The sequence below is a fragment of the Rosa rugosa genome, chromosome 1 (genome assembly GCF_958449725.1).
Source record: "Rosa rugosa chromosome 1, drRosRugo1.1, whole genome shotgun sequence".
In the NCBI taxonomy this organism is placed as follows: Eukaryota; Viridiplantae; Streptophyta; class Magnoliopsida; order Rosales; family Rosaceae; genus Rosa; species Rosa rugosa.
The window spans coordinates 7,417,712-7,441,257 of record NC_084820.1 but is presented as its reverse complement, the minus strand read 5'-3'; the positions used below and the strand labels follow the sequence as shown (position 1 = coordinate 7,441,257).

General features: G+C 39.7%; 1 protein-coding gene across 1 annotated transcript; it reads right to left on the bottom strand.

Annotated features, from left to right (window-relative positions):
• Window positions 1-2,046: 2,046 nt before the first annotated feature.
• Window positions 2,047-23,472, bottom strand: LOC133714006 (uncharacterized). The gene is made up of 6 exons (XM_062140023.1): window positions 23,270-23,472; window positions 19,815-20,343; window positions 19,433-19,696; window positions 19,230-19,321; window positions 18,891-19,130; window positions 2,047-2,179 (listed from the first exon to the last, which is right to left on the bottom strand). The coding sequence occupies exons 1-5, from the start codon at window positions 23,285-23,287 to the stop codon at window positions 19,038-19,040; spliced, it is 996 nt and encodes a 331-aa protein (XP_061996007.1). The 5' UTR covers window positions 23,288-23,472; the 3' UTR covers window positions 2,047-2,179; window positions 18,891-19,037.
• Between the last annotated feature and the right edge of the window lie 74 nt (window positions 23,473-23,546).

Here is a 23,546-nt window from a genome sequence, read left to right as displayed (position 1 = left end):
GCATAACATGAGGACGCCAAATTAAATATACATTTTCTTAGAGGCCCATCGATGTAGCATTATATAATGGCGCGCAAACCCTACCTATATATACGAGTTTGAATGTGAATTGTCAGGGTCTCAGGGATATCAATCATGACATGGTATAAGAGCTATGCACGCAGAAATCCAGTTCAGCTAGACTTACCACAGAAGTGATACAATTAAATGGGAAACCTAAGCTGGCTTTACTTATCTGTAGACCAAAAAGGGCAAAGACAGATACTCACGCCAGGAAAAATCGTGTGGTCCTTGATTAGTTGATTTCCTATGTTGAATTGGGTTTGTTTCTAGACATTAACTCATATAACATCTCTGTGGCTCAACCCTAGAGAAATATCATCATTATCTACCTACATGCATGCTATTAAATAGTGAATTTATGCAGATCTTCTAAACCCTAATTAAGTTAGTGACTGAGAGACATGATCAAGGAAAGATTTTTTTTTTTTTTTTCATAAATTTTTTTGTTTACAACTAATCTATATGTTTCTCTCAATAGATAAGCAAAACACAAGGATAAAAAGTGACGAAGACTTCAATTCTCATTTGTTATGCAAGCCAATAGAGTATGGACTATTAAAGCATCCTCTGCCTCCTATTCACTGTTTTCAGTTTTTACATTCAAAGCGTAAAAAGCCAGTTGTTAAACAGAGTCCGGTGCAAACAAATAATAGGAAACTGCATAGCAGCTGTTGGGTCGTTCAAATGCATCTGATAATAAACCAAAAGTGACTGAAGCAGCTAGAAATTAAGAAAGAAAGATTGACAAGGTAACATGTTCTCATGTGCATGACCTTCCCCTCCCAGCTTGTATCACTGGCCACCATAGATTAGTACCTAGCTAGCTTCCTCACTAATTAAATCCACTTGCAATCCACAATCATCGAATTCCCCGAGAAGCAATAGATTGATCAGTCAAAGCATCAATAAACTAGCAACAGCCTAGCCTTCTTGATCGGTTAAGTATAAGGCCATATACATGCAGCTTTTCCAGTGTATGTTGGATAAACGATTTAATAAGACACCATCTGGATTGAAGTCGCAGTAAGAAATAGAGGGGAACTCAGTTTGAGCTGCTACTGGAGAGCTCCAGTATGTTCTGAGTTTATTACAACACATCAGCAAAGGCATGCATTTATAGCTAGGAAACATTAAGATGTAGAGATTTCATTCCTAGTTTCAGTACGCATCAACTACTCTGGAGATTCACTAAACTACTTCTGCAAGTTAATGTAAAATCAAATACTATTCCAGCCATCAACTAGTTACCGAGGTTGCTTTCAACCACCTCAATCAGCTGTAGCATATTAGTTTGTTTGCTCTGATTATGGTATTGTAAAAAACATTCCAAGCATCACAAGATTAGATTACTAATCAAAACTTACTCCAACACTTTATGTCCTTCCATAAGCTTTAAATTGAAATGATTTTCATTAAATAAGATTTGAAGCGTTCAATTGCACTTGCAACCTAGCTAGAGATACCTCGCAGACATGATGCAGCAACAGTGTCCTAGAAGATCAATGAGAGTCTGTTGGAACAGATTTTCCTGCGTTTCAAAGATCTTATACAGTTTTCTCTCACAAAGGCAGGGTATGGCATAACACAGCATCCATCAACAAATTCCCAAGCATGCTATTTAGGTTTACTCGCATGGTAGTCTGACTCACTTTCACTTGGTTTCATATCTCAGAAACTATTGTTATTTGTAGGCATACTTTGCACAACTTTCCAACTAAACATCAAATTATGTTAAAAATATGCGGAGTTTCTGTTTTCTCCTATAAACCCTGTTCCAATATTGTATACAAACAAGCACACCACTCTAGACTTCTGTTGGATCAGACTCAACATCAGGAATCAGAACATAAACGTGGCCTACAATAACAACTTACCTTCGTGAATAAGTTAACTACGTAGATAAGTATATAAACTGTCTTGAACTACAAGCCTCTAGAGTTTAAGCTTCTTTGTCATCGCAGCTGCACCCAACATCCTTCATGCGGCAGCACCCTTGGCAATATTCCTAGCACGCCATTCCCTGAACTCTCTATTCCAGGCCTCATACTCAATATCTGGATCATCCATCTCCCGTTTTGAATTGTTACATGGTGCTTTATCATACGCTTGATTGTTTCTGGTAGTAATTATTAACAGAAAGCAGATATTTCCCATACCTAATTAGGGTTAATTAGTGTTAATTCTGTTTAGTGCATGGTTAGCTTGTTAGTGACCTACAGCTGTATTACACGTGTAACTCTTCTACTACTCTCTGCTGCTACGTGTAACTCTTCTACTACTCTCTGCTACTATAAATAGCTGCTACTATACTCGTTTTCAGTTAGTTGTAACAGACACAAACATATATAGAAATTCTATCCTTTCGTTTCTCTCTTCTCTCTCTCTTCCTCAAGCTTCAGAACCCTAGCTTTCATGGTATCAAGAGCTCAGGTTGCGACCTAGGGTTTGCTTCTGCTTATTTCTGAGTCTCGAACTCACTGCTCGTGCTTGCTTCGGTGCTCGGCTTTCTTCTCCTGCAAATTTCAGATAAGTCTTCGTGTTCTTGAAGAAGGAAAAGTTAGATCTACAATTTTACAGAGTGATTTCTTAATTGTGAAGCTTCGATTTGGTATAATCAGTGTTCGATTATGAATCTATGCACATTTTTAACTACTTGATTGTGAAGTTGTGAGAATTTTCTTACTTTCAGTGGTTTCGAAACCTTAGATCTTGAAGTATTGTTAGTCTGAACTCATTTGCAAGCCATGATTGTGGAATTGAAGTCATTATCAGTTGATATAACTCTATGAGGTTTCAAAACCCTAGCTTTTCTTAGCTTTCCTTGAAGATTTGTGGTGATCGTTGGCTCTTTGTTAAGATTCGTGAAGGTTCTTAATTCTTTGATACTTTGTGAGGTTTCAAAGCCTGAGATCTACTAGTATTACACAGATATACACTCGATTCTTTTGTCCCTACCTCTTATCTTACCAAGATGACTGCATCTACGAATCAAGCCTCTACAATCACTACTCAGACTACTGTGTATCTCCCAAATATCTTACTTGATGAATCCAACTATCCTACATGGCTATTTCGCATTGAATCCTTTCTTAGAGGTCAAAATCTGTATGGATATGTTGATGGCTCACTTCCATGCCCCACTCAATTTGTTTCTGCATCTGATGGTTCTGGAAATGTGATATCATCTGAGTATGCTAACTGGAAGATACAAGATCAAAGCATTGTTAATATGATTGGTCAAACACTTAGTCCTGTGGCCATGTCATGTGCTGTTGGAAGCAAGTCTGCTCAAGATATGTGGCATAGGTTGAAACTCAAGTTTGCAGCTCCTAATAGACAAAATATTCTGCAACTCAAATCTAATCTGCAGAATTTGAAGAAAGGAGGTGATGATATTGAATCTTACATGGATAAGATCAAGGCTGCTAGAGATGCTCTTGAAACAGTTGGAGTCTTTGTAGATGATGAAGACATTGTTGTTACAGTATTGAGAGGTTTACCATCTGAGTATGCTGCTATTAAGACTGTAATCCGAGCTCAGTTTGTTGCTTGTTCTGTGGGTGAACTCAAGACTTTACTTAAGGCTGCAGAGATTGATATTGAGAGTGAGGCTCAAGCAACTTCAACTACAACTCTTACTGCCATGATGGCCAAAAATACCATCTCTTCTGGCTCTGCCTCGAGCAACACATCTTGTGTTTCTACCTCAGGTCTACAGTCTCAAGTGCCATCTGTGCCTCCTGGTTATAGTCCATTACTCACTACTCCAGCTAATAACAATATCCACTTGTCTTCACAAGCCCCTTATGCTCCTATTTCTGCAATGCCATATGGAAACATTACTCAGCCTAATCCTTTCACTATAGCTGATCCAAGTCCATCTATGACTGGCTTCTATGTTGCACGACCAAATGGTCAGTTTGGAAACAATGCAAGATTCGTCAATAACACTGGAGGTTATAGAGGGAACAACAACTTTAACAATGGCATGAGTAGAGGAAATGGTACTCCATTTAACAATCAATTTAATGGAGGCAATGCAGGCTACAACAACTTCAGACAGAATGGAGGTGGTTCTAACTTCACATGTCAGCTTTGTGGAAAAGTAGGCCATGGAGCCAAAACATGCAGGACTTTATCCAATCTTCAGAATTCTCAACAAGGCAACTCAAACTCCACTGGGTGTCAATACTGTGGCAAGCCAAACCACACAGCAGATCGATGCTACTACATATTTGGGTTTCCTGGTCAGCAGCAACAGTCAACACCACAACTCCAAACTACCACAAACATACCTCAATCAACTCCAATGTTTCAGAATAATCAGGCACCTCAGCAGTTTCAGAATACTCAACCACAAGGAGTTGCCATGTTTGCCTCTTCCAGTAACACACCTCAATTTTGGTTGGCTAATTCTGGTGCCACCAACCATATGACTAGTGAAGTGCAGCTGCTTAACAATCTTGCTCCATATACTGCCACTGATTCAGTACAAGTTGGTGATGGTAAATTTTTAAACATCACTCACATTGGTAATACTAAACTAGGCAGGTTGAAACTCAACAATGTTCTCCTTATACCTGAACTTGCTGCTCATTTGCTTTCTATCTATCAACTATGCAAACAGAACAATTGTTCTGTTTGGTTTGATGAGTTTATGTGTGTAATACAGGACAAGGTGCTGGGAAAGGTGCTGTACAAGGGACTGAGTAATCAAGGGCTTTATCCTATACCTTTTGATCTGCCATTACATATTCAAAGACATCATGGTTCAAGTAGCAAATCACCTAGTCTTCAAAGCAATTCAGCTTCAGCTTATGTTGGAAGAGTGGTTAAACATTCTCTGTGGCATCAAAGGTTTGGACATCCCTCAAATGAAATAGTTACTAGTATGTTGAATAAAGGCAACATCTCAAGTATGCCAAAGGAGGATTCTGCAGTTTGTGAAGCTTGCCTACTTGGGAAATTTCATAGGCTGCCTTTTCCAACTTCTCAATCTAGGAGTCAGTTTCCCTTTGAGATTGTTCACTCAGATGTTTGGGGTCCTTCCCCTCATCTTTCTATAGATGGTTTCAAATTTTTTGTATTGTTCATAGATGATTGTACTAGATATACCTGGATTTTTCCCATGAAAAATAAATCTGAAGTACTTAGCTACTTTCAAGCTCTATGTGCATTTGTTGAAACTCAATTTTCTACTCATGTCAAATGTCTTCGAAGTGATGGAGGAGGAGAATATACAGGAAACAAATTTAGAGAATTTCTGTGTAAACAAGGCATTTCACATCAGGTTTCATGTCCCTATACACCACAACAGAATGGCATTTCTGAAAGAAAAAATGTAATACCCCGAAAAATCCAAATTAATTTCCGTGGATTTTTAGAAATGATTTCACGATAGTGGGAGCGAGTACGAGGCTTGGAGAAGTTATGGAATTAGTTCGAACGATTAATTTTCGAAAACGAACGTTATTTAGGAGGTCTCAAAAAGTGACTTTTTATACATTGGGAATTTGGGAAAACTTCATTCATGAAAGTTGTAGAGCGCGTCGATACGAGTTCGTGGACATATGGAATGCGAAAATCGGAGTTCGTATGAGAAAGTTATAAGCGATTGAAAATCGGGAAAATTCTATAAATACAAAAAAAGTTCCGGAAATTGCATTGGAGGACAGAAATTTCAGAAACCTATATTTTCTCCCCAATTCTCTCCCGAGCCCAGATTTGTTCCTCTCTCTTCCACCGGCCATATCTCCCTCCACAGACCTCCGATCGACTTGATTCCAAAAGTATTTTCATTCGCCTTGAAGTCAGTTAAAACTTCCTAGAAGACATCAAAGTGAGAAAAGAACCATGGAAGGTGCTAGGAGGCCGAGAAGCTGCACAGCTCGAGCTGGAATTCGCCCGATGCTGCTCTTCCTTCACCGGCCGATATCTCTCTCGTCCAACCTCGAATCGAGTTGATTCCAAAAGGGATTTTGCTGGGCCTGAGCTATATTACAACTTTGTAGAAGACATCGAGGGGAAATAACCAACGTGGTAGCCGCTACAAGTCGAAGAACACGGTGCAGTCGAGCTGGAAATCACCTCCTTTCCCCACCGTCGTTCTCCCTCCTCCGGCCACCTTTTGCCGTGATTCTTGAGAGGATTCTGCACTTCTGAGGATGTAGATCATTTCCCCTAAGGTGGATTGCATCGATTTCATCTGTGGAAATCGAATTGGAACGAATTCAAAACTAGGGTTCTTCGGGTTTCAAACCTTATAAGGTAAAATTCTACTTTTTGGCTTATAATCTGACTTTGGTGTAGTTATGAAAGTTTCAATTCGAGTTAAGATGAAGAACTTTCGTGTTGGGAGTTTTGTCTAATTTTGACTTTGGATGGGTGGCGGTGCCGCCACTGTGATGGTGGTTTCCGGCGACCTCCGGCCACCCCAAGGACAGTTTCTGTCCATTTTTGTGTTCTACGTGTCGATACGATCGTTTGCATATATAATTCATAATTTTTGGATATCGTATGATTAAGTTATGAATTTTTAAGTTTCGATCGATTTCGATCGTTCGATTTGTGATCTGTGAAGATCAGACCGTCTGATGGAATGGTAGATTCGATATGTTGATCGTATGACTGTCCCGATGACTTTGTGTGGTCACGGGCGAAGATCCGACCGTTGGATCTTCATATAATTGAGAAACAGTGATTAGGGAGGCGATTCGTGAGAATCCGTCCGTCGGATTTTTGTATAAATTTGTGAAGATGTTAGTAAGGACGATTCAGGAAGATCCGACCGTTGGATCTTCGTGATGATTTTTGGAGGTTGATCCTAAAGGCGATCCGTGAGGATCCGACCGTTGGATCATCATTTAATTTCGATCCGACCGTTGGATTGTCGTTTGAGTATGTTTTTGAGTTGTTGGCTAAGTTAAGGTCATGTTTGACTAGGTGATTGACAGTCTTCCTTGGGTGAGCGGTTTCGGTGTGTATTGTGTTGAATTGAAGACGCAGCGGGAATATCGAGGTGAGTAAATCGCACATGGTTCATTCACGAACCGAAATTCGGTGATTTTATTTAATTGGGAAATTGTGGAAATTGTTTTATGAAAATAAATATTTGTTTTAAATTATATGGACTTGATCGACTACGGTCCATAGGTAAGTAAAATGTATTTAAACTATAAAAATGAATTTCTAGATTTTATTGCATGTGAACTATAGTTGGTATTAGTGGTCACTCTTGTATGGGTGACTACGTATATATATATTTACGTGGAATATATATTGGATGGTGTGACATCGGGTGAAGTATTGATGTGATTTACTGAGTTATATTTTGAGCATTACCCTTTGGAATATGTGATTTATCTTAGATGTTGTGTTGTCTATGATAATGGGTAATTGAGTAAAGTGCGATAGTTGAGTCGTTGAGATGAATTAAATGAGGAGTCGAGTGAATTGAGGAAAGCAGTCATTCGTAAGGTGAACCTTGGCCCAGGTGACACTTTACGATACAGTTAGAGCTCTAGTCTGTCTGCTGTCATACTGCTTGGGGGATAAACGAGTTATCATATGCCCTTGGGTATGACATGACATACTGAATGGGGTGATTAATATAATTAATCATAAGCCTGTAAGTATGATATACTGAATGGGGTGATTAATCTAATTAATCATAAGCCTGTAAGTATAATATACTGCATGGGATGATTTATATAAATAAATCATAAGCCTGTGAGTATATATTGAGTAAACAGTTGTTTGTTTTTGAGTAGTCATGTTGAGATGTGAGTTGATTGATGCTTGAAGTGACGTTGTACACTTCAATTATTATGCAAAGAAAATACTTGAGTTGAATTTATGCTTGAGTTGATTTGGTTACTTTAAATCGTGCAATCCTTTCATTTACTCATACGAGCTTTGCAAAAAGCTTACCGGGTTTGTATTGTTGCAATCCCGGTACACTATTCAAACGGTGTAGCGGGTAATCCTGCAGGTCAGGAGAATCAGGACGGTGATCGTGCGGGTTAGAGAATTTGTTTTAGTTTTACAGCAATTGTAATTGTGAGGTGAGTTATGCTCATTTGAGCCTTACAATATAATTTGGTGAGAGTGTGCTGTAATAAACAAATTTGAGATTTGGTTTATGTAATATCGAGCGATGTGAGGTGTGGTTGTTTTGAGAAAAAATTCAGGTTGTATTTATGTGAGTTGTATTAATTCATGTTTCGGATTTGGATTTGTTATTCAAAATCCGGGGCGTGACAGTTTGGTATCAGAGCGTAAGGTACATATTTGGTGATAATCAGTACTCCCCGAGTGATGGCCCGTCTGCAGCGGATCCCCATCATATACTCTTCGGTATTGGTATAATCATTGGGTATGTCTTAGTATGGGGTCTAGACAGCGTGTATGTCCGTAGGACGGTAGAGTTGCCTTCTAAGTTCGTATTAGAATAAGTTTAGTTTCCGCGAGTTGTGATCTTCGAGGAATGGAAACCTCCGGATTTAACTCTGATGAGTCAGTGAGGATTGTTTATGGAAATGAGTTTCCTTTTGTATGTAGAAGTGTTTGGTTGAAGGCATGGTGTGGACCTATGCTCGTATCTGATGTGGATACGAGTATTAATTGATAGTAATTTTGCCTTCTTAAGTTGGACATACAGATGCATTTGAATAGATTCTAGACTCATGTGGAGTTGTGAGTAGTGTTGCGGTTAGGGAAGAAATTATTGTGGTTAATTCTTCCATGTGCTTGTAAGTTGTTGAGCAGAGTTTGAGGTGCGAGAACGGAGTTTGATCTCGTGTTTGAGTGATTGAGACGAACGACTATATATTTGAGTTCTCTCCGAGTACCTAAAATCTTAAGGGCTATTTGAAGTGGGACTAGTGGTAGTTTTAGTATTTCTAAATTTAAATCGAGATCCGAGGAACATGTTTTGTATACGTGGTTGATGTTGCGAGCATCATTTTGATTGATATTTTGCGTTTCACAAAGACAACTGGATTGGAAATTCTCCGTTTGGACACCTTGGTCTGTTGACCTGACTATGACTTGTGGACATAGTTTTATTTAAGTGAAGGAAATTGATTTTGTGAACTAGTTTTCTTAAGTTTTGGATCGTAGTATGGAGTTGGACTGAAGTGAATTTGAGGTTGTTTGTGTTTTAAGTTTAAGTAGGCGGGACACTTAAAGTTTTGAAATGGAGTTTGATCTTGGTCGGTAAATAATGGGGAGATTTAGAGTCAACTCTCTGTAAATGTTATTAGATGAGGGTGTGTTTCTGTGGTGATGGATTTTAGGAGAAATGGTTAAGTGCAATTTTGGGTATTGATTGTAGTGACATTGTTGGGTATCCATAGTGGTTCAAGTGAATTACTATGCGATATGGAGTTTGATTCGGTTTCTAAATCGTAAATTCATAGGGTATGAATTGTGGTAAGTTTAATGGAGCAATTAATAGAGGAAATGGTTGAGATTTTATAAGAGTTGTAAGAGTAACTCTAAAGACGTGGGTTTTTCCTAGCTAACTCAGGATGTGTTTAGCTTTATAAATCCCTAATCCTATCGATGAAATTGTTGTGTTTGGTTTGACTCAGAGGATACTAGCTAGACCTCGATGCGACTTAATTGATTGTTGGATTCTTTTTGAGTGATTGTTTTTATTGCATCATTATGAAAGATGTGTGCAGTAGAGTTGTTTATGGTTTTGAAAATAGTATTGGGTGACCAAGGTTCGATCCTTGGTGTTGTTGTTGGTTAAACAAAAAGAAAAGAAAACATGCACACCATCTTATTGATTTTACATTACAAAAAAAAAAAAAAAAAAAAAAAAAAGGAAAACGAGGACCATGCTATACTAAGCCTAGTCAGCAGCTCCGGATGGATTGAGGCTGAGCTCAAGAGAAACGTTTGAGCCACTGTGGTAACCGCCTGAGCCACCAGAATAGTAACCAAAAGCGCTACCTTCCTCGGAAGTAGCCTTCAGGTTACCAAAGACGTCCTCGCCGTGCACGGGGAACAGAGGAAGAGTTTGAACCTCCTGGTGATCTCCTCCTCGTTGTTGCAGGGATGTTTGTCCTCCTGTTGTGCCAAAAGAGTTGTACTGGTATTAGTGTTGAAGTGTGAGGAAGAATATGAAACAAAATTTAAATCAAGAAATCCTTCATTACCAGTAGAATAGGTGGAACCAAAGTTGAGATCAATGGATCTACCATCATCAGTAGAACTAGTGGACCCAAAATTGATGTCAATGGATCCACCAGCTGGCCCAAAATTGATGTCGATGGATCCACCAGCACCAGTAGAACCAGTGGACCCAAAATTGAGATCAATGGATCCACCAGTACCAAGAGAACTAGTTTCCATGGGCACTGGAGCAGCCTGATTACACCTATTCATCTGCTTCTCTCGAGCCCTGACGTTCTGGAACCAAAAGTAAATGTTCTTACCACCCTCAACATGTCCATACTGGTTCAGCTGGAGGCAGATCTCATGAATGTGCTCTGTAGTTGGGCACTTAAATCCCTTGACGTAGTAAAGATCCTTGAGGATTCTTATTTGTTCTGGAGTAGGAATCCACCTGGTACGGCTTCGCCAGAAATCCATGTTGGCACTACTTCCAGCTGCTTGGGTGTTTCCTCCCTCCTCTGTTGGTTGCTGTTGTTGTGGTTCCATTTGTTGCGGGGTTTGGAGCTCGATTAGTTGCAGAGTTCGTGGCTCTTGGGTTATGGAGTGAGAGGATGTGAAAATCGAGGAATACATGGTTTAGTGTTTGAGGGAGATTTTGTTAGAAAGATTGGAGTTGTTGAACTGGTGATTGGAGATCTGAGATTCTCAGAGGAAAGATGAGATCGAATCTTCAAATGGAAGAAAAGATCTGAGAAAGAATGATTGAAGATTTGGAGGAAAAGATTGAAGATCTGAAAGTTCAGAGGAAAGATGGGATTGAATCAACTAGATGGGAGAGAAGATCAGAAGAGAAGGATCGAAATTGATGAAGAAAGGATTTGAGAAGAGAAAGACTTGAGCTCGGAAGAAAATTTCTTTTCTTTTGGAGTGAACAGTTTTTCTCCAGAATGCACCTATTTATAGAACAAGGTGAGCAGATCTCCACCGTTGGATGAACGATCTCAGAATTTGAATCCACGCGTTGGATTAAAGTCGCCCCGAAACCCGGAAAAGCTGTTGGCGCGTGTTGAGCGTGTAAGGGGACAGGCCGAACCTCGAGACGCTGTGGCAGACAGCTTTAGCCGAAAGTGATTTGCTTTCCGTAAATCACGGAAGAGACGTGTCGTGGCACGTGGAGTGTACCGACAGTTTGTTGTTATTCTATCGCTTATGATAGAATAAATAAAAGAAGTTGCATGGATAGTAACGAGAGCAGCTGGTGCTCTAGTGGTTGAAGAGCAAGGCTCTTGTACAAGAGGTCAGAGGTTCGAACCTTGCCTCTCGTTTATTTTTATTATGTTCGCTTATGACATAATAAGTATAACATTTGTACACATTATATTAAGCACAGCTTGTGCTCCAGTGGCTGGGGACAAAAGTTTTGTGCAGCAGGTTGAGGTTTCGAACCTTGCCTTCCCCGTTATTTTATTTATGTCGCTTATGACATAATAAATATAACACGTGGGCATATATTAATGAAGGCAGCTCTTGCTTCAGTGGTTGGGAGCAAAACCTTCGTGTTCGAGGTCGGGAGTTCGAACCTTACCTCTTACAAATATTTTTGGATCTCGTATATGCTTGATATACGGACGTATATACGGTATGTACGGTATACATACGTATATACGGTCTGTATGGTATGCATACGTATATACGGTATACCTACGGTATGTACAATTTCATACCGTAGCCGAGCTAAAAAGTTGTGGGCCAAATAGTAAGCCCAAATGTTAGGCCCGATTTGTAGGCCCAAATAGTGAGCCCAAATGTTAGGCCCGATTTGTAGGCCCAAATAGTGAGCCCAAATGTTAGGCCCGATTTGTAGGCCCAAATGGTAAGCCCAATTGTTCGGCCCGATTAGTAGGCCCAAATGTTAAACCCAAATTGGTTCGGGCCGGTTCGAAATGTGGATGGTTCGGTTTCTTCGGCCCAATTGGCCAGCCCTAATGCTTAGCCCAAGGATTGAGCAAGCCCAAGTCATCATCACTGGGTGACATGTTTTATTGGCGTGCTTTTGAGAATGATTTGTTTTGAGTGATGCTAATTGAGTAGCGAAACGCTTTGTGGGAGTGTTTACTGTGCTTGTATGCCAGTACAGGATGACGATCTGTGTGAAAACAGCTATATGTGCAATGTCACGTGGTGATTTGAGTGTGGGTTGCTTGAGGCAATTGTTGTGTTGAAAATTTGAGAAATGATGCGGTGAAGGAATGTCATGTTGATGACTTAAGTGGGAATGAGGATTTCATTTGTGAATTCTTATTGTGTGAGTTTACGTTTGTGATGAAAGGATTTAGTGGCCATAGGAATGTATTTTTATACAAAGGGCTGTGGCTTTGTAGATTACTACAGTTTTGGGAAAGATGGAGATTCGATGGTTAGGTTAACCGTAATCGAGAGCAATTAACTTGCGCTTAAATTTCGGGACGAAATTTCTTTAAGGAGGGTAGATTGTAATACCCCGAAAAATCCAAATTAATTTCCGTGGATTTTTAGAAATGATTTCACGATAGTGGGAGCGAGTACGAGGCTTGGAGAAGTTATGGAATTAGTTCGAACGATTAATTTTCGAAAACGAACGTTATTTAGGAGGTCTCAAAAAGTGACTTTTTATACATTGGGAATTTGGGAAAACTTCATTCATGAAAGTTGTAGAGCGCGTCGATACGAGTTCGTGGACATATGGAATGCGAAAATCGGAGTTCGTATGAGAAAGTTATAAGCGATTGAAAATCGGGAAAATTCTATAAATACAAAAAAAGTTCCGGAAATTGCATTGGAGGACAGAAATTTCAGAAACCTATATTTTCTCCCCAATTCTCTCCCGAGCCCAGATTTGTTCCTCTCTCTTCCACCGGCCATATCTCCCTCCACAGACCTCCGATCGACTTGATTCCAAAAGTATTTTCATTCGCCTTGAAGTCAGTTAAAACTTCCTAGAAGACATCAAAGTGAGAAAAGAACCATGGAAGGTGCTAGGAGGCCGAGAAGCTGCACAGCTCGAGCTGGAATTCGCCCGATGCTGCTCTTCCTTCACCGGCCGATATCTCTCTCGTCCAACCTCGAATCGAGTTGATTCCAAAAGGGATTTTGCTGGGCCTGAGCTATATTACAACTTTGTAGAAGACATCGAGGGGAAATAACCAACGTGGTAGCCGCTACAAGTCGAAGAACACGGTGCAGTCGAGCTGGAAATCACCTCCTTTCCCCACCGTCGTTCTCCCTCCTCCGGCCACCTTTTGCCGTGATTCTTGAGAGGATTCTGCACTTCTGAGGATGTAGATCATTTCCCCTAAGGTGGATTGCATCGATTTCATCTGTGGAAATCGAATTGGAACGAATTCAAAACTAGGGTTCTTCGGGTTTCAAACCTTATAAGGTAAAATTCTACTTTTTGGCTTATAATCTGACTTTGGTGTAGTTATGAAAGTTTCAATTCGAGTTAAGATGAAGAACTTTCGTGTTGGGAGTTTTGTCTAATTTTGACTTTGGATGGGTGGCGGTGCCGCCACTGTGATGGTGGTTTCCGGCGACCTCCGGCCACCCCAAGGACAGTTTCTGTCCATTTTTGTGTTCTACGTGTCGATACGATCGTTTGCATATATAATTCATAATTTTTGGATATCGTATGATTAAGTTATGAATTTTTAAGTTTCGATCGATTTCGATCGTTCGATTTGTGATCTGTGAAGATCAGACCGTCTGATGGAATGGTAGATTCGATATGTTGATCGTATGACTGTCCCGATGACTTTGTGTGGTCACGGGCGAAGATCCGACCGTTGGATCTTCATATAATTGAGAAACAGTGATTAGGGAGGCGATTCGTGAGAATCCGTCCGTCGGATTTTTGTATAAATTTGTGAAGATGTTAGTAAGGACGATTCAGGAAGATCCGACCGTTGGATCTTCGTGATGATTTTTGGAGGTTGATCCTAAAGGCGATCCGTGAGGATCCGACCGTTGGATCATCATTTAATTTCGATCCGACCGTTGGATTGTCGTTTGAGTATGTTTTTGAGTTGTTGGCTAAGTTAAGGTCATGTTTGACTAGGTGATTGACAGTCTTCCTTGGGTGAGCGGTTTCGGTGTGTATTGTGTTGAATTGAAGACGCAGCGGGAATATCGAGGTGAGTAAATCGCACATGGTTCATTCACGAACCGAAATTCGGTGATTTTATTTAATTGGGAAATTGTGGAAATTGTTTTATGAAAATAAATATTTGTTTTAAATTATATGGACTTGATCGACTACGGTCCATAGGTAAGTAAAATGTATTTAAACTATAAAAATGAATTTCTAGATTTTATTGCATGTGAACTATAGTTGGTATTAGTGGTCACTCTTGTATGGGTGACTACGTATATATATATTTACGTGGAATATATATTGGATGGTGTGACATCGGGTGAAGTATTGATGTGATTTACTGAGTTATATTTTGAGCATTACCCTTTGGAATATGTGATTTATCTTAGATGTTGTGTTGTCTATGATAATGGGTAATTGAGTAAAGTGCGATAGTTGAGTCGTTGAGATGAATTAAATGAGGAGTCGAGTGAATTGAGGAAAGCAGTCATTCGTAAGGTGAACCTTGGCCCAGGTGACACTTTACGATACAGTTAGAGCTCTAGTTTGTCTGCTGTCATACTGCTTGGGGGATAAACGAGTTATCATATGCCCTTGGGTATGACATGACATACTGAATGGGGTGATTAATATAATTAATCATAAGCCTGTAAGTATGATATACTGAATGGGGTGATTAATCTAATTAATCATAAGCCTGTAAGTATAATATACTGCATGGGATGATTTATATAAATAAATCATAAGCCTGTGAGTATATATTGAGTAAATAGTTGTTTGTTTTTGAGTAGTCATGTTGAGATGTGAGTTGATTGATGCTTGAAGTGACGTTGTACACTTCAATTATTATGCAAAGAAAATACTTGAGTTGAATTTATGCTTGAGTTGATTTGGTTACTTTAAATCGTGCAATCCTTTCATTTACTCATACGAGCTTTGCAAAAAGCTTACCGGGTTTGTATTGTTGCAATCCCGGTACACTATTCAAACGGTGTAGCGGGTAATCCTGCAGGTCAGGAGAATCAGGACGGTGATCGTGCGGGTTAGAGAATTTGTTTTAGTTTTACAGCAATTGTAATTGTGAGGTGAGTTATGCTCATTTGAGCCTTACAATATAATTTGGTGAGAGTGTGCTGTAATAAACAAATTTGAGATTTGGTTTATGTAATATCGAGCGATGTGAGGTGTGGTTGTTTTGAGAAAAAATTCAGGTTGTATTTATGTGAGTTGTATTAATTCATGTTTCGGATTTGGATTTGTTATTCAAAATCCGGGGCGTGACAAAAAATAGACACATTAGAGAGACAGCTATTACTCTTTTGCAGGCCTCTTATCTTCCTGCCATCTTCTGGTATCATGCTTGTGCTATTTCAGTGTATTTGATTAACAGAATGCCTACGGCAACATTGAACATGCAGTCTCCATTTGAGAAACTCTACTGTAAAACCCCATCTCTAGAGCAGCTTCGAGTATTTGGTTGTACCTGTTATCCACTTATGACTCCATATAACAGTAATAAATTACAACCAAAGACTGCAAAGTGTGTATTCATTGGATTTGCAGCAGGTTACAAAGGTTACATATGCTACAATTTGACAAGTAAAAAATGCATTATTTCCAGACATGTGTTCTTTGAGGAAGATCAGTTTCCATATGCCAGTTTGCACAGTGCTTCTACAGGTGGTTCTACACACAGCTCTTGCCCAACAATTACTCAGTCTCAGCCCTCACAGCATCTTGCAGCATCTGTTCTTGTCAGTACCACTTCACATCAGGTACCAATCTCTCTTCCAATTCATGATCATAATCATACTACTATAATGTCTCAGGATATTGATGTTCACGATTCTAGTCCTTTATCTGTTTCTGATCATACTGGAGATGTTACTCCTTCTTTGTCTTCTACTGAGCATTGTCTATTACCTCCTTCACCTGATCATCATAGTTCTCCTGCATTTCATTCTGACTCCAACACTACTATTAATTTTGAAGAAGATACTGGTACAGTCACTATTGATACTCAACCAGGGAGTGGTTCCATTTCAGTTGTTCTAGAGTGTGCTCCTGCTAGCTCCATATCACAACTCTCTAGTTCTAACATTTTACATCCAGTTCAAGGTCTTTCTGAGTCCACAGTAAATGATCATACTATGCTCACTAGGAGTAAGAGAGGAATACAAAAGAAAAAAATGCTTCTTGTCCATACTGAATAACACATCTTCTGGTGATCTTTCTGCCTCTGAGCCCCATAATTATAAGATTGCTATGCAATGTCCAGTTTGGAAAAATGCAATGCAGGAGGAGTATGATGCACTTGTTAAGCAGCAGACTTGGTCTCTTGTTCAATTACCTCCGAACAAAAACCTTGTTTCCTGCAAATGGATTTTCAAAATCAAGACAAATGCTGATGGCTCCATAGCACGACACAAAGCTAGACTTGTTGCCAGAGGATTTAGTCAGGAGCATGGGGTGGACTACGATGAAACCTTCTCTCCTATGGTGAGACATACTACTGTGCGTTTGATTTTAAGCTTGGCTGCACAATCAGGATGGACTTTGCATCAACTGGATGTCAAAAATGCTTTTCTTCATGGCATTCTTAATGAGGAAGTATATATGGCCCAACCTGGAGGCTTTGAAGATCCTGCTCATCCTCATCTTGTTTGCAAACTTCATAAATCCTTATATGGATTGAAACAGGCACCTAGAGCCTGGAATGAAAGGTTCACCAGTTTTCTTCCAAGCCTTGGTTTTAAGTGTTCTTATGCTGATCCTTCCTTATTTGTTAAAACATCTGGCAGCTCCATAGCCTATTTGCTTCTATATGTGGATGACATTATTCTCACTGGTGATAGTGAAGTTCTCATTTCAGAACTCAAAATGGCTTTGCAGGCTGAGTTTGACATGAAAGATTTGGGCAGATTACATTTTTTCCTTGGTCTTGAAATCACATATACTTCTGATGGCCTCTTTGTGTCTCAACATAAATATGCTACAGAGTTGATTCATAAAGCTGGTTTGGATGACTGTCACACTCATCTGACACCTTGTCAGTCAGGGCTCAAACTGTATAAAGATGGAAGTCCATCTTTGTCACCTCAAGATATTCCCTATTTCAGAAGTTTGGTAGGTTGTTTGCAATATCTTACTTTCACAAGACCTGATATTGCCTACAGTGTGAATTCTGTCTGTCAATTTCTTCATTCCCCAACTGAAGCTCATCTCTTGGCCACCAAACGAATCCTTCGTTATGTCAGAGGTACCCTTACTCATGGTATTCATTTCAGGAGGGGTTCTTTACATCCACAACAGTTCACTCTTCAAGCTTATTGTGATGCCGATTGGGCCGGTGACCCCAATGATAGGAAGTCCACCACTGGCTTTGTTATTTTGCTTAATGATTCCCCAATCTCTTGGTGTAGTAAAAAGCAAACAGCTGTGTCTCGTTCTTCTACTGAGGCTGAATACCGGAGTATGGCTGACACCACTTCTGAGCTTCAATGGTTACAACACTTGCTGCATGATTTACGGATTACTCTTGCTAGCATTCCTACTCTTCATTGTGACAATATCTCCGCTCTTGCCCTTCCCACTAATCCAGTGTATCACTCCAAGCTTAAGCATATTGAGGTTGATGTGCATTTTACTCGAGATAAAGTCAAGGCTGGTTCTATACGCTTACAGTTTGTGTCCTCCAAAGAACAACTCGCTGATCTGTTTACAAAAGGTCTTTGCTCTCCTCAGCATCTCTACTTATGCTCTAGCTTATGCTCCAGCTTGATGTCTTCCCCCAGCCATCCAGCTGAGGAGGGGTATTAACAGAAAGCAGATATTGCCCATACCTAATTAGGGTTAATTAGTGTTAATTCTGTTTAGTGCATGGTTAGCTTGTTAGTGACCTACAGCTGTATTACACGTGTAACTCTTCTACTACTCTCTGCTACTATAAATAGCTGCTACTATACTCGTTTTCAGTTAGTTGTAACAGACACAAACATATATAGAAATTCTATCCTTTCGTTTCTCTCTTCTCTCTCTCTTCCTCAAGCTTCAGAACCCTAGCTTTCAGTAATGAAAACAGTTTGTTAATGCAAACAGAAACAAGACACGCATGCAAAACTTATCAATCACAACCACAGAAAGCAAATGAACTGTGCACATGCGAAGATAGAGAAAAGAAAAAAGTAAGTTAAATAGATAAATATAGAATATTGTTTGGAGTCTTCTCATCTATTCCACATTTTAATTTTTTTAAAGACCACTCACCATTTATCCAGGGTTTACGGTTGCTTGCATATGCTTGGATTCTATTTAGAGAAAGATAGGGCAAAAATATGCTCAATGAGTTATAAACCAAGAAGCACATAGGGAGAGCATTTAGTTTCAGTGTGTTCCATGAGTGCAGCTCATTGTTCAAAGCCGAAAAGGAAGATGGATATCACGCGTGAAAGTTAGTCTTGTTTAACTCTGTCCTATTTGAGGCTAGAGGCGAAACAATCCTTTAATAAAACATAACCACGATGAAGATAAGCGAGTTCTTGCAGGATGAAAATCTGACTGAGAAAGGTGATACCTGACAGTAGTTGCTGTGGACACATTAGATCTCGCCTCCACAGATTTAGAACCCAGCTGTTCATTGATCTGTTTTTAACCAAAAAAAGAAAAAAAGAAATATTAACAATATATAAGATAGGAAAAAGTATTGATAGCATGAGAAATCTCATTCAAGCAGTTCCATGTGTTCTTGAGGCAAGACAGCCATTATAGCATCACGCCCCCATTTCTCAACAACCACTTGTAGAACAAGCTTGACCTGAAAGAATTCAGGTTTGAGTCATTAATCTATTAAAACATAATATATGAAAAAGTGATAGTAGCATCCTTAATCTATTAATAGATGAAAAATAAGCACCTCCTCCTTGAAACGGAACTCTTGATCAGGCAACTTCTGCATGTCTGCTAAGGTCTTCAGTGTACCCTTCATCAAATAAGAAGAGTATACCCCTGCACAACAACAGCTATCACACTTATTAAAACAAATGAAAAAAATAAACGCATGGAAAGTTTAAAGTAGGTTAAGTAATTTTAAATATCTACAAGACAGAAAACACTAACCTAGTTTCTCGAACATTGTTGAGACAATTTCAAAAGCAAGGTACAGGATAGTAGTGTCGGAATAACCAAATAAGCTTTGAATAGTAGCACACAATTTTTCAATTATAGTTGGCTCAGAGTTTGTTCTGTTATACATATTTGCATTCATCAGAATACGGTCAACTCCCTGTTTGATCAAGCTTTCATCGATGCAAGCACGAATTAAACACTTAAATGCCTGTGCTGCATGAGCGATGTCTTCTTCTTCAGGCTTTACCATTATAACTGACAAATGCAAAAGAGTCTGTCACTCAAAGAAAGGAAAATCTAATGTATCTGGAGTTATGGTGTATGCAACAAAAGTTAGTTAAGAGTAGAGTTCATGGAGGAAACAACTGTATACCTTTGAGTGCATCAAACACAATAGGGAGCTTAGTTTCGCAGATTTTCCTGTTCAAGGAATAGACTTTCGCCACTCCAGTACCCAGCAATTCAGATATCTTTTCCACAATATAATTTGTCTCATGTTTGGAGACAGAATGACATATGGAGCATATTAGATCGAGCAACAATTCAGGAGAAACGTCTGGAGATGGGTTGAGACAAACTCTATGCACACCATTTATTATGCGAAATGTAACATAGCCTTGTTGCAGTTCAAACAGAGTTTTATAGGAGAAGAGCACAGCAGTTCTGTCCTGGGTTGACATAACGGGAAGAAGTACTGCCACAGCATCCAAAGCAAGCACGGCCTTAAAAACTTTGCGCTGAACTACTTGACTCTCCTTGCAGATATCTGGTTGGATTGCTTGCTGCGGCGGAGGATGCTTATTCAACAAGTGAGCAATCTGTTTGCTTGCAGGGTCAAGCAGCGGCGTGCCTTGAAAACATTGTAGTACATGATGAAGACACGAACACGCTTCGTCTGTCACCTGTTTCCGAATCCGGCCAATTAACACACATTACAATTCCCCTTCCAGTAAATCAATTATCAAGTCTACACAGATGAACATCAAATAAACAATTCTTAAATAGCTAGCCAACCAAACAAGGGACTGAAGTGTATCGATAATCAAACATTATGTCACGCCCCGAATTTTAAATAACCAATTCAAATCCGAAACATGAATAAACAATTAATACAAATAACGTTCTGAATTTTTTTCTCAGAAACAAACACACCACTCGCCACTCAACACAAAACTCGAAAACCTCGAGTTAATTATTACAATTCACTCTTACAAAGTAAAATTGTAAAGCTCTAAATGAGCATAACAAACCTCACAATATAATGCTGTAATTCACATAACACTACTCTAAGCTGCCCGATCACCGTCCTGGTTCTCCTGACCTGCAGGGTTATCCGCTACACCGTTTGAATAGTGTACCGGGATTGCAACAACACAAAACCCGGTAAGCTTTTGACAGCCCGTATGAGTAAAAAGAAAGAACTGTTGATTTATTAAATTTCAGTTCAAGTAAAATTCAACAGTATTACGTCTGCAAAGAGACATCAAACCACTCGTGTAAAACCACAAGGAATACATTTTCACAATCCTCAAATCACAATACACCACACTGGTCCTGCAAAAACCCAACCCACATAACACCACTTTGGTCCATCCCAACAGCACGTTAGAGCTCTAACCACATCGCTACCAGTCACCTTGGCCTAGGTGCAAGTAATGCGACATACTTCGGTTAATAATAAACCGTCGCGCTTTGGACATCCCCGTCCTCAGCACCATATACTTCGGTTAATAATAAACCGTCGCGCTTTGGACATCCCCGTCCTCAGCACACAACTTCGGTTAATAATAAACCGTCGCACCTTGGACATCCCCGTCCTCAGCACACAAACACTCCGGTTATCCTTAACCGTCGAACTTCAGACACCTCATCCTCAGAACCCTACATTCTCTAACTCTATACATCCTCCAATGTAAATCATGAATATTAACAAGAACTCATCAATCATGTTCATCACATATAATTATGGTAAGTCACATGTCAATTCATAATAATTTAATCATCCCAATTCCACACTCTTCAATGTCACACCATTCACATATAATCACGTAAGTATATATATACGTAATTATCCGCTCAGGGATAATCACTAATACCAACTATAGTTCACATGCAATAAAACCGAGAAATTCATTTGTATAGTAAAAATCATTTTACTTACCCATGGACCGTAGTTGATCAAGTCCATATGATTTTAAAACAAATATTTATTCCATAAATATTTTCACGCAATTACGACAAAATAAGGTAATTAAATTTATTCGGTTCGTAATATGAACCACGTGAGGTTTACTCACCTCTAAATTCCCGCTGCGTCTTCTTAACAGCTCAAAAACAACGATCCGAAATCGTTCACCAATCAATCCATCAACCACCTAGTCAAACACGATCTTAACTTAGAAATCATTCATAGACCACACATATACAGAAATCCAACGGTCGGATTCTAATTTAATGATGATCCAACGGTCAGATCAAATTTATATGATGATCCAACGGTCGGATCCTCACGGATCGCCCTTAGGATCATCCTCCAAAATTATCACGAAGATCCAACGGTCAGATCTTCCTGAATCGCCCTTACTAACATCTCCACAAAATTATATGAAAATCCGACGGTCGGATTCTCACGAATCGCCTTCCGAATCACTATTTCTCAAATATACGAAGATCCAACGGTCGGATCTTCGCCCGTGACCTCACAAAGTCACCGGGACAGTCATACGATCATCATATCAAAATTATAGGTTCATCTGACGGTCCTAATTCCACAGATCATAAATCTAACGATCGAAATCTCAAAATTCATAACTAATTCATACGATAACCGAAAAATGCGTATAATACGCCGAAATGATCGTATCGAAACATAGAATCATAAAATGGACAGAAACTAAATTTTTGACCTCCGGAGGTGGCCGGAAAGGGCCGCCGGAGTTAGGGACAGAGCCACCGCCGACCACCACAATTGGTATCGGGGCTGTGCTTGTCCCCTTCGTTTTCTCATTCTGGACACTTTTCATAACTAGCACAAGACCAAAAATGACAGGAAGGGATCGAAATGTACCAAAAACCAGTCGGTGGCCGGAATTTTTCCAGAAACCGGCGAGCTCCAAAATCGACGTGAAAATTACAACCTCACGCCTCGATCCCTTCTGGAGAATTGTTCAGAACTTCCTTATGAACTCAACAAGCCAAGAATCACAAGAAACGATCGTGTATAGCTCGAGATATCTTGATCCGAAGGTTGGTTGTTCGATCCGCACGGGTCGAGCTCCGACGAATGTGAAAACGTTCGATCCAGTTCCGATCCTTCTTGGTGCTTGTATAGGAAGATGAGGCGAGCTCAATGAGCCAAGAATCAAGTGAAATGGTGCTCTGTAGCTCGAGATATCGAGTTTGGAACGAAAACGAGCTAAACCGGACTCGGGGTCGCCGCCGTCGCTGCCGGCCGTGCCGCCGCGCAAGGTTACCTCCGGTAGCTGCGCAAGGTCGAGGCGAAGCCGTGGAAGGTGGTCTGAGGTTGTTTGGTGGTCTGTGGTGGACGGTGCAGCACGATGAACAAAGCTCTGTTTTGTTTCTTCGACTGTGACGAGAGGAAACGAGAGAGAGAACGAGAGAGAAATAGAGAGGAAAGGAATTAAGTTTCTGCTGTCGGTCGATCGAGTGTCGGCAACAATTCATAGTGCTCTAATCGACAATCATCATGAAAGGTAAAGAATGAAATGATCATGTTCCTTGCTTTTGATTAATTATAAAAAATCCGGTTATTACACATTAATTAATAGCTAGAAACAAGCTAGACAAAATAAAGAGTACGTAATGTACCAGGCCGGTGCCAGTCATGGTAGCGAAGGTGAGTAAGAAGCTGTAGAGTTCGGAAACATCTGACCCTAATTATAGTCGTAAACTAGGTTCTTCAATTTTATAGTTGTAAACTTTGTACTCATGTCCTAATTATAGCTTTCTTTTGTATATATGACATCAAGTTTGAGTCATTTTCAATAAAACTAGGTTATTTAACCATCTGTGACTAGGTTACTTAAAATACATGTACTATTAATGTAGTATATATCTAGTAATGTTTATACTATTATAAAAAAAT

Bases quoted from the DNA above. Each gene is read 5' to 3' on its own strand.
- LOC133714006 (XM_062140023.1), bottom strand. The intron at 19,697-19,814 runs GTATACAGTTGT...TGCATTTGTCAG, and splicing joins TGTGTTTGATGCACTCAAAG to TTATAATGGTAAAGCCTGAA. The intron at 19,131-19,229 runs GTGCTTATTTTT...GAATTCTTTCAG, and splicing joins AGTTCCGTTTCAAGGAGGAG to GTCAAGCTTGTTCTACAAGT.